Below are 13,799 nucleotides of genomic sequence, written 5' to 3'. Positions count from 1 at the left end.
TGCTGCTTTATAAACACGAGACAGAGCGTGGGGGCGGGGCGTTCACCGGTACATACATACACTGTAGAAAATACATACATAGCACTGTGCGAAGGACGCTCAAAATGTTCACCTTCGTGGGCGTGTCTGTTTACATGTCAATCACGGCAGAGAGCTTCCTGGAGGCGCGGCTTCTCCAGCTCAGTGCTGCGTCAAATTTGTCATCAAAGTGGGAACGAGTCATCAAATTGGAGCGAGGTGTTTGGGCTCACCCTGCAGTAAGAAAGGAGCAAATCACCCTCTAACTAACCATTGAGGGAATCAATGAAAAAAACCCTTTGGCCATGTGTATGAAGCTCACATAGCCCTTTATGATGTTTAAAGCACAGAAAAGTTGATTTAGCGTAACATGGGCCTTTTAAGTAAGTTAATGTTGAGCTTAAGATAAACAACCTAAACTTACATCAACACTCTTTAAATACAACCTGTTTAAATGTTAGGAACCGGGTTATACATCGCCAACTTACTATTTTTGTTGCAGTTTTTGTCAAAAATAAAAACATCCTGTTGAAAACCCAAAGGCTAAATTGATTTGAAATGTAGTCTTATATATATATATATATATATATATATATAAAAAAAAACACCAAAATGGTTTCAAAGACTGAAATTGATGAGAACTAAGATGTTTTTTTTTTTTTTTGGAAGTAAGAGAAAGTTTGCGTCAAAAAGCAGGAATAAGCCTACACATGCTAATCTTCAGTTGGTATTTACAAAAAGCCCTAAAGTACCAACCACTACAATAATAGAAAGCTGCCTCAGCATATTCTCTTATCATTTTTGGGCGATAAAAACCCATCCGTGTTTCAATTCCAACACCGTACCTTCCAACAAGATAAATATGGAAGTGGATATCTAATCTCCTTCTCATTAACATTCTCTAGTTTCTAATCAAACACACCAATCCGAGTTGCTTGCATGCTTTGATGTTACAATTACAAAGCGCTGTCTTATCTAATCTTCCAGACAATCATTGGGATAATTTTTACTCGGATGTAGAAAGTGATATTAAGAAAAGAAAAATCAGCGTATGTAAAATGAGACTTATTCTCCACACTACTTGCACTGGTCAGAATGTGAAGACACACTCTCTAATGCTCTTTTACTTCCTGTCTCAGACTTTACGTCTCCAACTAAAAATTCCTATCCACTCTTTTGCCGCCTGTATTGCATTGTTGCTTTCTGCTCCTCGCGCTGACACGAGGCAGAGCAGGAGATAGTATACATCAAACCGCACCATTCCATCAGTCAGTGGACAGATCTGCGCTGCCAGATAGGCCACTTATTGTAATATATCTGAGCTTCACATTGCTGTTATGATCCCACCAATCAAAACTAATGCTTTCAGCCCGCTCCTTTTTGTAATTCACAGGCAATCGCCATGATTCAGCACATTCAGCCACCTGGGGAAAAAACAGTAACCAGGCAACGAGGTTTCAGGAAAAAAAAGAAAGGGTCTTCTGAGTTAATGGCGTTAAGGTTTCCAACATGGCATCTTACTAATTATTCTGTTCTGTGTCAAACATGGCCATAAAGTAGAGTCTTCGAGGCCATTAACTAGTGCTTTAATATCTCTGCTGCCCTGCATGTGCCTGTCAGAGCCAGAGCTGTGTTTTTCTACAGGTTTGTGCAAATGACTGGCTGAGTCTGAGGAGGCAAAGTGTGAGATGAAAGTGTGAGGGGAAGAGGAGAGGATTTTCAAACCGTCAGTGTGAGTATGGTGTCTTATCAGCAGTGGATTAGGGAGACATTAAAGAGTCCAACTTGCTTTTTTACATTTTTATGAGGTCTCAGCTAAACTAAACATTGATAACAAGGGCATTTTTTTTCTTCTTCTCCATACTCATGAATAATGTTCACTGTGAATGAGGGACTACATTTGCACAAGTTCTTAGGATCTTGTCTTCTTGTGCCGGGAGAACATCACAGAGCTTTACTTAGGGATCATTTCTTTGTTTTCTGAGTTGAGGGAGGAAAAAAGCTTTTCAGGTTTGGCTGTGATTTAAGGAGGGATGTAAGAACATGGCTTAGTTTCTGCAACTACATATCAAAGGCTCCTGAATCAAAATCAAATCGTGGCAGATTTTGTGATATAGGTAAGTATTAGGGGTGTTGAAAAAAATTGATCCGGCGATATATCGCGATATTATGTCGCACGATTCTCGGATCGATTTTTTTTCTAATTAAAAGAAAATTTTACCTTTATTTAACCAGGAAAGTCTTTTTCACTGCAGGAGACATTGTAACTTTACAAAGAAGTGCGCTGAAACCTGACCAGCTTGTGTTTTTTCAATAAAATCTAAAAAAAACAGTAATAACTTTCTGCATTTATTTGTTGTTCTAGGCATATACCTCAGTTAACTTTCACTAAAGTTATGTTGGTAGATTGTATTTTATGTTTTTATTATTGTTATAAGTTGTGGCACATGGCATGTTAAAGTCAATGTTTTGAATGTAAAATATGCCAATAAAATATATTTCATACATAATGTTCTCATGATGGTGTACACATTTACAGATTAGTTGTTTCTTAAGTGATATATAAAAAAAAAAAATTGCAATAATCACCTTATACTAATATCGGGATATATCGTATCGTGACCTATGTATCGGGATACGAATCGTATCACCAGATGCCAGGCATTACACACCCCTAGTAAGTATTGTACTTTTTTTTTTAAATACAGAATTTTATTTTCTATTTTGTGGTATTTACATTTAGATCAACAACTACAATTCTACAATTGAATTTAAAAATGATATCTGTTGTTCAGGGAATCTTATTGTCTCGTCATGAAAACTGGTGATTTCAGAAATCAGAAATAGTTTTATTGCCTGGTCTCGTTTACACAATACGAGGAATCTGTGTAAACTACAACTGGCAATAAAACTGCTTCTGGTTCACAAGCCTGTTCCCAATCCCACAATGCAATGCGCAAAACTTGTCCAAAATGCAAGTCCTCTGACCATTTTTTAACAAACCCAATGTTTGAGATGCATTAAAAAACAATCTTCAACATTTGTGAGTAAATTAACCATTTTTTTTTTAAAAAAAAAGGTGAATTCGGCATCGTCACCAGCAGCTTATAATTTGAAATATATTTGTGGAAAGCCCCTTGAGATGTAACATCTCGTTTTCGAGGGGAACCAAAAACACAACATAATTAATACAACCTATTTTTTTATCTTTATTAATCATGTTAATTATAACTAAGGGTGTTCCGATCCAATATTGATATCATATATAGGTCTGATATCGGCCAGAAAATGAATATCGGATTTTATCAGACTGCATCTAAAATCATCGATATAAGCGCTCGAATAAAATGTTCTGCTCCAGCACATCTATCCATAGGTAACTGTGGTTCACACTCCAACAAAGTAACCGAATGTTGTTGACTATTGTTCTGTGTTTGAGTAACATCACTTGATCAAGCCTTTTCTAACATTCCACACTACAAAATAAGTAATAAAAGTATATATGATTCGTGCTGATATCGTATCGAATCAATATCGGTATCAGCCGATACGCAAGGCTGCAATATTGGTATCAAATCGTAAGTGAAAAGGTTGTATCGGGACATCCCTAATTAAAACCCCTAGCAGCATTAAGCTAAATAAAAACTAGCTAATAATCTAGTTCCTATGCAATAGTAAAAAGCAGTATGTTGTTATTTAAGTCAAATTTCATTTTAATATTGTTTTTTGTCTCCTGATAAAAAACATAATTTGGTCATTTTAGTTTTTGTCTACTTTGAGTCTAAATTCAACATGATTTTGGTCGACTATTCTTATTAGAAATGCATCACATGAAACCACTGTTCATATATGTTTGCTTTCATCAACTGCTTCGCTTTGAGATGCAGTGGATCCAGGAAATCAGATCAATTTTAAGAAGGTTATTAGTTCTGAAATATAACAAAGACTGAATAATACAATGCAGCAAGTAATCAAAAAAGGTTTGCAAATACAAAACTACCCAGTGCTGGTGTAGCATTAATAGGGAAAAGTGTATTTCTCTCTTTGGAGAAAATTGGCTAAATTGTAAGGTAGCAGTCATTTGGGCTGTGGTGAAATAAAGTCACCCTGGCTTAGTAAGACGACGAAGCAAAGGAAAGCATTGGATTCTTTGCCCTTAATTAAAGCTGATAAAATTGGACATAAAGGGGCCTGGAGGAGACAGAAGAGCTAGATAAAAGGACGGGGTGGAGTAAAGAAAATCACATTGGCTCCGTCTAATTTTTAGGGATGGCATCATGGTCCAGTGTGCTTGTCCGCCTCTCGTTCTTTTCTGTTATGTCCATTGCTGTGTGACAGATGGGTGTCTCAATTGTAATGGCTCCCATTTTCAGAGAGCTGTATAATACTTCCTACTGAAGCATGAGCAGCATCTGATAAATCATAATCTAAGTCAAATTAGGGTCCATTATCATCAGGAGGCAGGGGGCCCTTTCCTCTCTGTTTCAGGCTGCGATGGAGGGAAATGAGACTCGAGGCATCTTGTGACAGCAGGCAATTTTGAATGAAAAAGATTGAGTGTCTGATGCACGATTGCTATGGTATCGTGTGCTGGAGATGCCAGGGAGACTACAAAGGCTGGAGCTGGATTTTTGTAAACCTGTGATCCTACAAATGTGTTCATGAAAAAACTGGAACCCTACACAACATCCTCATGAAATATTCAACATGTAGCATTTTTTTTTTTTTTAAACTGCATGTTTTCCAAACCACCAGAACAAATGTGATTATAAAAATGAAACATGAAAGATTCTATGGAATACGTTCAAATCAAATGAATTTTTAAAATCGTGTTCGGTTGATGGATAAAATGTAAGTAAAAATGGCATACTTTCTTCTTTCAGCTTTGTTTAACAAAGAAAAAGGGCTTAATGTTCTTTTTTTTTATTTTTGGTAAAATAAAAATATATTTCAATATAATGAAAAAGGTGTTTTCACCTTTAATCACTCACATCAAGAAGAGAAGCTAAACTTTAGACAATTTAAGTAGCTAAATTCAATCCAAATGAAATTCATCTAGAAAAATTATTGATTTTATTTTGATCGTCATTGTCATTATTTTCAATGAAACAAACTACAAAGGTTAAACATATTCTCCCAAGACTTTATATATATATATATTTAATTGTATTAAATGTTTATTTCGAACATGAACACAACAGCAGTGTATTTACTACAATGAAAATAATAATAATAGTAATAAAAAAAAAATCAAACAAAGCGAAGACAGAATAAATGGTTATAAAAACCTTCACGAGAAGCTTATACATGTTCGAAAAGAAGCAGGAGAAAGTATAAACCTATATGATCCTATCCCTTGTAATATCTAGTGCTATACTTATTTTTACACAATAATCATCTAATAATTAACTCCTATTTACACTATAAGATCAGAGTAACAAAAAAGGGTAACAGATTTAGTCACAAGCATATAAATTCAAACCTTATCATCGAGGAGCCTTTTTTCATATTTGAGTGTAAAATCTTAAAAAGATTGGTAATCTTCAGCAATGGCTCCTTCCAAAGTTTCAGTTTAATGGTATTTGTACAATAACATCTCCCTATACAACAGATGTTAGAGCAATTTGAGGTGATATCTAGTGAAGCGGGTCTTCAAACTCTTTTACTCACCGTGAAGGAAATCCTGGGCAACCCCCTCTATGTCCTTTCTCTGTCTAAAAGATCAAAAAACAAGGAGACCCACCGTGAGAGAGTCTTAGTATCAACAGACGGCAGGCACTTCCTTTTTGCCGTTTCCCCTCCCTTGTTTAAATCATCTTTTCCTGGCTTTTAAATGGAGCTGCCCAACCATAGGATTGTTTGCAGGTGGAGGTTTCGTGGTGGAATGGCACAAAGATATTTAAGAAGTAAACAACCCTGGCCATGTTCGCCTCATCCTTGTCTGCATTAGTCTTCTTTAGAAGAGTATGAGTTGGGTATGTTAGTATGGAACTATAGGTGAACTGTAGAGATAAACAATACCAGGTGTATTGATTTCAAACTCCTTTTTTTAAAAATATTTTTTAAAAGGACAGGTAACATTTTATCGAGCATACAGTATGTTCACATTTTAAAGCTAACGATTGGAAAATGATGCTTCAAATGCATTTTTTGAGTTAATAAACAAATGGTTGGCTCACATATTATCTCAGGCTGTATCCTGGCCAGGTGCACAACCAAAACTCATTTGCACGAGAGGATTCTGATCTAATGTCAGACCATTGAAAATGTGGAGTCTCACAAATATCATGGGACTATCAGTGACAGCAAGCTGAAATTTGAAGAGAACCGTAAAGTCATTTGTAAAAAGGGTCAGTAGTGTTTACATTGTCTCAGGAAGCATTTTTACATTGACTGTACCATTATAATCATATTTTATCTTAACCTTGTCTGCAAGATGGATTCTCCTGTTCGCAAACACCAGAATCCATCTTGTGCTGTTCCCGCCTTTGCCTTTCGAATCTGAACCAAAACAGTTCGAACCAATCATGAGTCAGTGTTGTGGTTTAGGGCGGGATATCCTGGTGTGATAAAGGCAGAAGCGCCGAAGCAAAACTGGCACATGTGCATTTGCGGGGAGAGGATCTAGCTGGGCTACTGCTATTAGCATAGCTCGGAAACCAAAATAAAAATATGTCGACGCAGGAGGATGAACGAGTGGAAGCTTCTATAAACTCAGTTTTAGAAGAATCCAGCATTTCCTTTTTGAAAGAGCAACAGCGAGAGGAGCTTTGTGCATTTTTGTTTGAACCTGATTGTTGTTGTAGCGGCGCATTCCGATGAACATCATCATTTGTGACTGTGTGATTGGCTTAAAAAAACGTTGTGGACAGGCGCTTCGCCCAATCAGCTTCAAGCATTCTGTTCATGTCCCTCCCTGGTTCTGAAAGGGTTCGCCAGACACAGACCCAGAAGTGGAGAACTAGAGTTAGAGGGAGGGCTACACATCAATCTGGCTCTTGCCAGGTTAGTTTTATCATGCTTTTATTGAATCCATTTGATCGTTTTCTCTTGTGTCATGGTTCGGTCAGAAAACGTTAAGACAAAACAAGTCCATCGACCAAATTGTCAAATGGTCAAGTGTACTGTTGGGTGAGCCACAGCTGAACTCAGCTTCACTGTACTGTACGCAGGTACAAAGGATAACTCGCTCCATTTTAACTGACCACTCCCACCTCTTGCACTTTAAGTGTCTTCCCTCTGGACGAAGATTCATTGTCCCAAAAAGTCCGACTCTGCTTTGTTTCTGCTGCTGTTCCAGCACTGAACACGTTTTTGAACATATTTGCTCTTATTTTTTCTGTATTTTTTTATCTTTGTCTTTAATCCTATATTTGTGGAACCAAAGGTATTTTAATCAATGTATGGTTTGCTCGTTACATTCTTGCGTTTTGTGTGTAAAAAGGACTAAATTACAGCAAAAAAAAATCCACCAAGTAACCTGAACCCAAACCATTCACTTCTACGATCAAAGTCAAATTAATACAACATACATGTTGTTGGATGACAGGAGGAAACAAGAGAGCCATGCAAACCTGGCACAGAAAGACTGGTGTTTGACCACAAGCACGTGAATCCGTTAGCGTATTGCTGTGAGGCATTCCTGACCACCGCCACATAAAGCAGTCCCTAAAAATCAGAGCAATGCTAACCACAGAGTTATTGGTACCCTCACAATACCAGAGCCAACATTCTCCATCCAACCAATGGTTACGTTTATAGACTCAGGCAATACAAAGAAATCTATATTTTCTGACTGTCTGGTCCCAACCAGACTGCAGTCTCCCTCTAGGCAGACAAAACTCCAGACTCCTGTCAAAACAGCTTCAAACTAAGCAGGAGCGGCTGCAGCCGTCACTCCCAATGGAGACCTCACTGCTCAGACAGTGTAGTGGAGGCGGGGCTAGGGGGTGGATGGGACTCTTGTCACCCTGTGCATTTGTCTCCCATATATTCATTTTAAGGTTTTTTTCTAAGTGGTGACTAAATAACTTGCTAAGTCCACAAGAGCATCAATGCCATGCTACGCTATTTTTTCTTTTGGATAGGATTGTTCCATTTGGCTGTCGGAGCTTGGAATTCCCATATTCCAAAAAAAGAAATGCACAAAGTTCACTTGAATTACAAAGGTTTTGAAAGTTTCCAAATTTGGTTCTCACTTAAAAAAACTTAAAGAAGAACTTAGTATTCTTCTGCATATATCTTAAAAAAGAAGATATTTTACAGAAAGCCATAAATGTTCACACGGATGAATTCTACATAATAATTTCTGGCAAAATACCTCCAAAACAGCTTTAAATTCATCATATTCTTTACCAGGCCCCCGCAGATCCCCAGCTCTACCTTTTTGCAGAGAGACACATGTGGCCACATCAAAAGCATGAAAGGTGCAGCCTATCAAAAAAGGCAGCCATGAAAATCTCAAAGGATGTCACATGTTTTCTGGCAGACACCCGTCAGAGCTCTCCACGGTTCAAATCTCTCTTGGGGGGGGGAAGAAGCTGCTTGGTGTCTAGAGAATACTGCCAGGATCCATGGATGAGAAGTCTTTTAAAAGCCACGGTGAGGCAGATGAGGAAGGTCGAGGGTGGCAGATAGGAATGCAACAAAAAAAATGACAGAAAAGGAAGGATAAGAAGTGCGTGGGGAAAGGTGGGGGTGATAAAGAGAGGTGGAGACAAAGCAAGGAAAGTGTGAAACAAAGGAAGACTCATATAAAGGTGTAACAGAGAGGGATTCAACAGGAATGATAATTAATATTTTCAAGAATGAGACAAAAGCCGTCCCAAATCTATTCTTTATAACTCATAATTCACAATAAAAGAATAGATGTAAACATGATTAAATAATTGAATCTTTTTTAACGGCAAATGCTTGTTTTTAGTCCTGTTTTTTAATATATTTTGTGTTGTATTGTTTTAATCTTGTAGAACTTTGAGATTTGGTATCAAATGTAAAGTGAATTACAAATAAAATGTATTATTATTATTATTATTATAAAGAAATTGTATTTATTGGGATTCTTAATATTTACATCACATCATTTAGACCAGGGGTCTGCAACCTGCGGCTCTGGAGCCTCATGCGGCTCTTTGACTCTTTTGCAATGGCTCCCTGTAGCTTCAAATAATATATTAAAAATAATGAGCTATATTTCTTAGAGAGGGAATGGATGATTAATGACATTAACTTAACAATTGGTTAACCTAAAAATAAATCACATTGTGTAATAACTGCCACCTTGCTACTTCAACTTCTGCAACCACAGGCCATCAACTTCCCTTTCACCTATGGTTAACGGTATGTTTTAAATCCCTTATAAATAAATCAATTAGCAGTTAGCATGTGTTGACCAACATGATCACGTGTTGTCAAATTCAAGTTATTTTGTGTAGCCTTTCAAATCTATTAATTCATAAAATTATTTGATATTATATTAACTGTAGAGAATTTTCTACACTGTCTTCAATGAGAAAGTATTTTATTCTGCTCCGACAGGATTTTAATCCAGGCTAGATTAGGTAAAATGTCTCCTTTGAGAGTAAAGGTTGCAAACTCAGCTCAGGGACCAAATACGGACCAGTTTGAAAAACAAGTAATTTTAATACTTATGTGCCCTGTTTGCACTTCTACATATAAATGATATATAAAGTTTGTAAAGCACTACCAATATCCAAGCAATAAGTGTCAGATATCAGTCTCTGCTTGATTTTCACTCGAAATGTCCTCGATTTTGTGACCAATTTCTATTTAATTTAGGGAAATGAGAGTATGTTCAACAATTTGCCATTAAAAATGACTGCAGTCCTGTAATATTGTGGAATTTCATTGAAATTGTGTATTTGGAGGTGCTGAGATTAGTTTTACACAATGATTCATGTTTTCGCTGTCATTTTTACTTTGTCCTGCTTAAGGGCCTGATTTGGTCCCCAGGCTTTAAGTTTGACATGTGATTAAGATGGACAGGCTTTATCAGAGGAAGTCTTTATGCTAGAACGTTCTATAAATGTTGAAAGGAGGAAAAAAACCTTGTTCACTTTGAGCAAACTCCATCTGAAAGCATCTGTTCCCACAGCCCAAAGCCCGTCTCTGAGCATGGCCAAGTGTAGACGTGTGTACTGTAGAACTGCCACTGAGGACGACTGAGCCCCTGGCGGATCTGGAATTGAACGGAGCAGACAGGCGAGGGTGCAGTCTACTTTCTGGCATGAAGTGAATTAATCCCTGGAGCTCTTCCAGCCGGCTGCTGACACAGGCTGGTTTTATAGCGAGCCAGGGGGCCATAAATAAGGCATTATTGCTAAAGAGAGGGTGGGTGCTGAGCATAAGTGAGCCACTTTAAAAGGGCAGCCTTTTGCCATTAGCGCAGCCTCAAAGCAGTTTGAAGTGAACGGGCATTGTGTGTGCACGTTTGGAAGGGGGTCGATGACCTCACCTTGGCAGCGCTGTATTTCAAGAGGCCAGGCGAGACGTGAGTCAGAGGTCTGTAGGGATTTGTCCATCTACAGACTGCTATTCCCCTCTCGTCTGTCAGTGGTGCTGTTAATCACACAGACTGGTGTGTGTGTGTGACGGCGCCTAATGATGACCATCTCATCACTGTGTTAAGCTCTTAAATCATTCCTCACATATTTTACATGATACAAGGAAGGAAATGTTCAGATGATTGTGTGTATTAGCATTTCCTCATTTTCATATAATACTTTATAACAACAAATCTGCCAAAGCTCTACCAGTGAGTTACACAGAGTAAAGTCATTTACATTTGCTGCTATGCATTCTTCAATAGTGCTTCATTCTGACACAACTAAAGCTGATGAAAGTGTTCCCAGAACGAGAACAGAATGACTCGTCAAGTCATTTAACAACAAATAATCCTCAAAGGAAAATGTGCATCGATGCTTTGATTGATAAAAGTCCATGTGTTTCATTATTAGATGAAAGATGAACAACACAATCTTTAGACAAAAGGGGTTTCGTTTGGGTTTTTTGCAATTGTATTATGTTGGTTTTGTGTACTTTCTGTGCAACATGTGATTTAATTATTACAGACCAAGAGCAGTCAGAGAGCGCAAACCTTTGCCAAGCACCAAATCTCCTCTTTGTCAGACATTGGCATGTATTTGGATCAGTGATCATAGTACTATGATTATTCACACTTTAAAGGCTTGGAAGAAATCTCCATCCCTATTAATAACAATACAATAGGTCTAAATGTATAGGCATTCCCATTTTATTGAAAAATTGCGATGAAATGTGCAATCTGGATCTGATCCAGATAAAACTTAAGTGAGGAACTAACTCAACATAACGCTGTCAAATCTCACTAAGATCGATTAATTACGAACCAACATATGAGTTTTTGAAATGTTGCCAATGATGACAGATAGGGATTTTTTTTTTAAAAACTCCTTTAATTTAATGCAATCTTCTATTGCGTAAAATGTATCCATGGTTTAAAGTTTGTCAAAATCTGTGCTTTTGACAAACAAACTAACTAATAAATATTAGGTTCCCGTAATTTCAGAGATTTCTGTATTACATTACTGGCTTAGATGTGTGAAAAAGGAGTCAATACAGCCAATCAGCCAATTCAACATTGTCCAGAATTTAAAAATAAAATTAAACTAAAACAAAGAACTTTCACAGGTGTTTGCATTGGTTTATGTGCACTATGCACTGTTAACTAGATAACTAGTGGACAAAACTCAAATCTAACACTATATATCTATGTAGTTTCAGTTCATTCACTTGATCAAAGTGAGTAAAGTTGTTATCGCTATCTCAGGGTCAGATGGGCGGGGTTTGAAATAAGGACAAGGGAATGAATGACAGCTAATTAAAGCAGAGTTACTCATAAAAACACTACCTCATCCTTTCTGCAAATATACAGTTGGATCGAGTTTGGGTTTGTATTACACTAAGTCAGACTAACACAGTACAAAGTAAACTAACTATCAACGCTATCAACATACACTGGCTGCTTGTCATTACCTTCTGCTGTGAGGGTCCGATCGCTTTTGAGGTCCATGGAGCGTGAAAAATCCACAGAAATTTGACAAAACACAAGGATTAGTTCATTCAAACGTGTTTTTTTTTTTACAAAAAGTGACACATATGGACTTTTAAAATAGCACAGGGAGCATAACAGCCATTGTGTCTGGATTAGTGTTACTAATGAAACATTTTACAGCCAAATCTACACTTTTTTTAAAAAACAGATTATGATCTAAAATCTACCACAGCTAAACCTGAGATTAAGATTAATCTTTTTTTTTGGTGGAGAATTACTGATACATGTGGACAGTGATTACATTCCTATAATGAGACATGCTAGAGGAGGAAAATGTGTTTGAAGAGCGCAGAAAGGCCAAGCTTTGCAATACATTCAGGTTAAAAAATATGGAAATCACAGCAGGAGGAACTTCTCGTGTTCATTTTTAGCCTTTTCGTGTTCATATTGTTAGTCTTTTTTTTGAATTAGTTCTAATGTTCCAAGCTTGTTTTGTTTTGTAGCCGTTTCAGGAAAGTGAGTCGCTCCCAGATTAAAATATCTTTACAAAACTCTAAAAATAAAACATCAGCTTTTCTAGTCATAGAAGTAGTTTGAATAGTGATCTAAAGCACACGACAACCAAGAAAGTGCAAAATTCACAGTGCAACCTGCTCGTTGTATGAGCATTATTAATGGTTTTGTATGGGTTTAGGTTTATTTTGAAACCACAATTGAGGCCGCCTGCAACTTCCTGTAGGTTTAACAAAAACAAAGGCTGTGTTTGAAATTGCATCCTAACGTACTACACACTACACACTCAATAAATATATAGTCTACTATATATTATTAGTATGTTTACTATGGTGACCGTTCCCACTAAAGTATACTTCCAAAGACGAAAACCTGAAGAACTCTGAAGCTAAATATCTCCATTGATTCTCCACCTTTGAAAGTTATGAAAACATTTTAAGAGAAAATGACCAAATAAAATATCAACATGTGGTCATTTGATCCATAAAACTCACGAAAAACACATTACAAGCCATTGTGCTGCTGACAAAACTTCTGATTAACTTCAAAACAAGAGCATTATTTACAAAAATGTAAGACAGGAAGAGATGCTTTTGTTTTGAAAAGGGGATGTTGGATTTTTTAGCTTGAAGCCGGTCCCAGGATGATTTTACATTCCACTCGCAATGCATCATGGGCTGGTTGAGTATGACTAGTGTGCCCACCGTGCATACTTAGGAATTGTCCCGATATAGTATACATCCGGGTATTTCTCGCATATTCAATCTTTGCATACTATCTAATATGAATGCAAAACATACTCATTTGGACTTCAGACCTCGTATGAGTATTATTATTATTATACATTAATTTTATAGAGCTATAGGGTTCGGTGCCTTGCTCAAGGGCACCTCGGCAGTGCTCAAGAAGTAGTACGTTAGTATTCGATTTCAAACGCAGCCATACACAAACAACAATAAAACTCCAATAGACTCAGATGTTCTGCATCTGAGTCTATCCTGGTTGGTTTGGGATTAATCATCCACTCGAATCTCTAATCTGTGTTGTTCAATTTCTGGTTCAATGAAGATAAAAGCACCGTCACCTCAAACAAAACCATCCTTATGGGATCAATTCACTTTCACTGTACTGTTTAATGTTTATTTCTTAGTAATAAAAGTTCACATTTTAGGATTTAATACACTCAAATATGTTTTACTGCGTATAAAATGTAAGT

General features: G+C 37.1%; 1 protein-coding gene across 10 annotated transcripts in view; it reads right to left on the bottom strand.

Moving 5' to 3' along the window:
* Positions 1-13,799, bottom strand: part of pard3ab (par-3 family cell polarity regulator alpha, b) — a 279,421-nt gene that overhangs the window by 30,746 nt on the left and 234,876 nt on the right. For 2 of the 10 annotated variants that reach the window (XR_003675910.1, XM_028472048.1), the window contains exon 24: positions 12,052-12,074. The exons of the other annotated variants lie outside the window; for them this stretch is intronic. Coding sequence is in view for 1 of the 2 variants with exons in the window: in XM_028472048.1 (XP_028327849.1) it covers positions 12,052-12,074 (23 nt within the window). In the remaining variant the exon portion in view is untranslated. The remainder of the gene's footprint in view (positions 1-12,051; positions 12,075-13,799) is intronic. 10 annotated transcript variants of the gene reach the window in all.

This window comes from Gouania willdenowi, chromosome 17, assembly GCF_900634775.1.
Source record: "Gouania willdenowi chromosome 17, fGouWil2.1, whole genome shotgun sequence".
Lineage (NCBI taxonomy): Eukaryota > Metazoa > Chordata > Actinopteri > Blenniiformes > Gobiesocidae > Gouania > Gouania willdenowi.
This window is presented reverse-complemented; position numbering and strand designations above follow the sequence as displayed.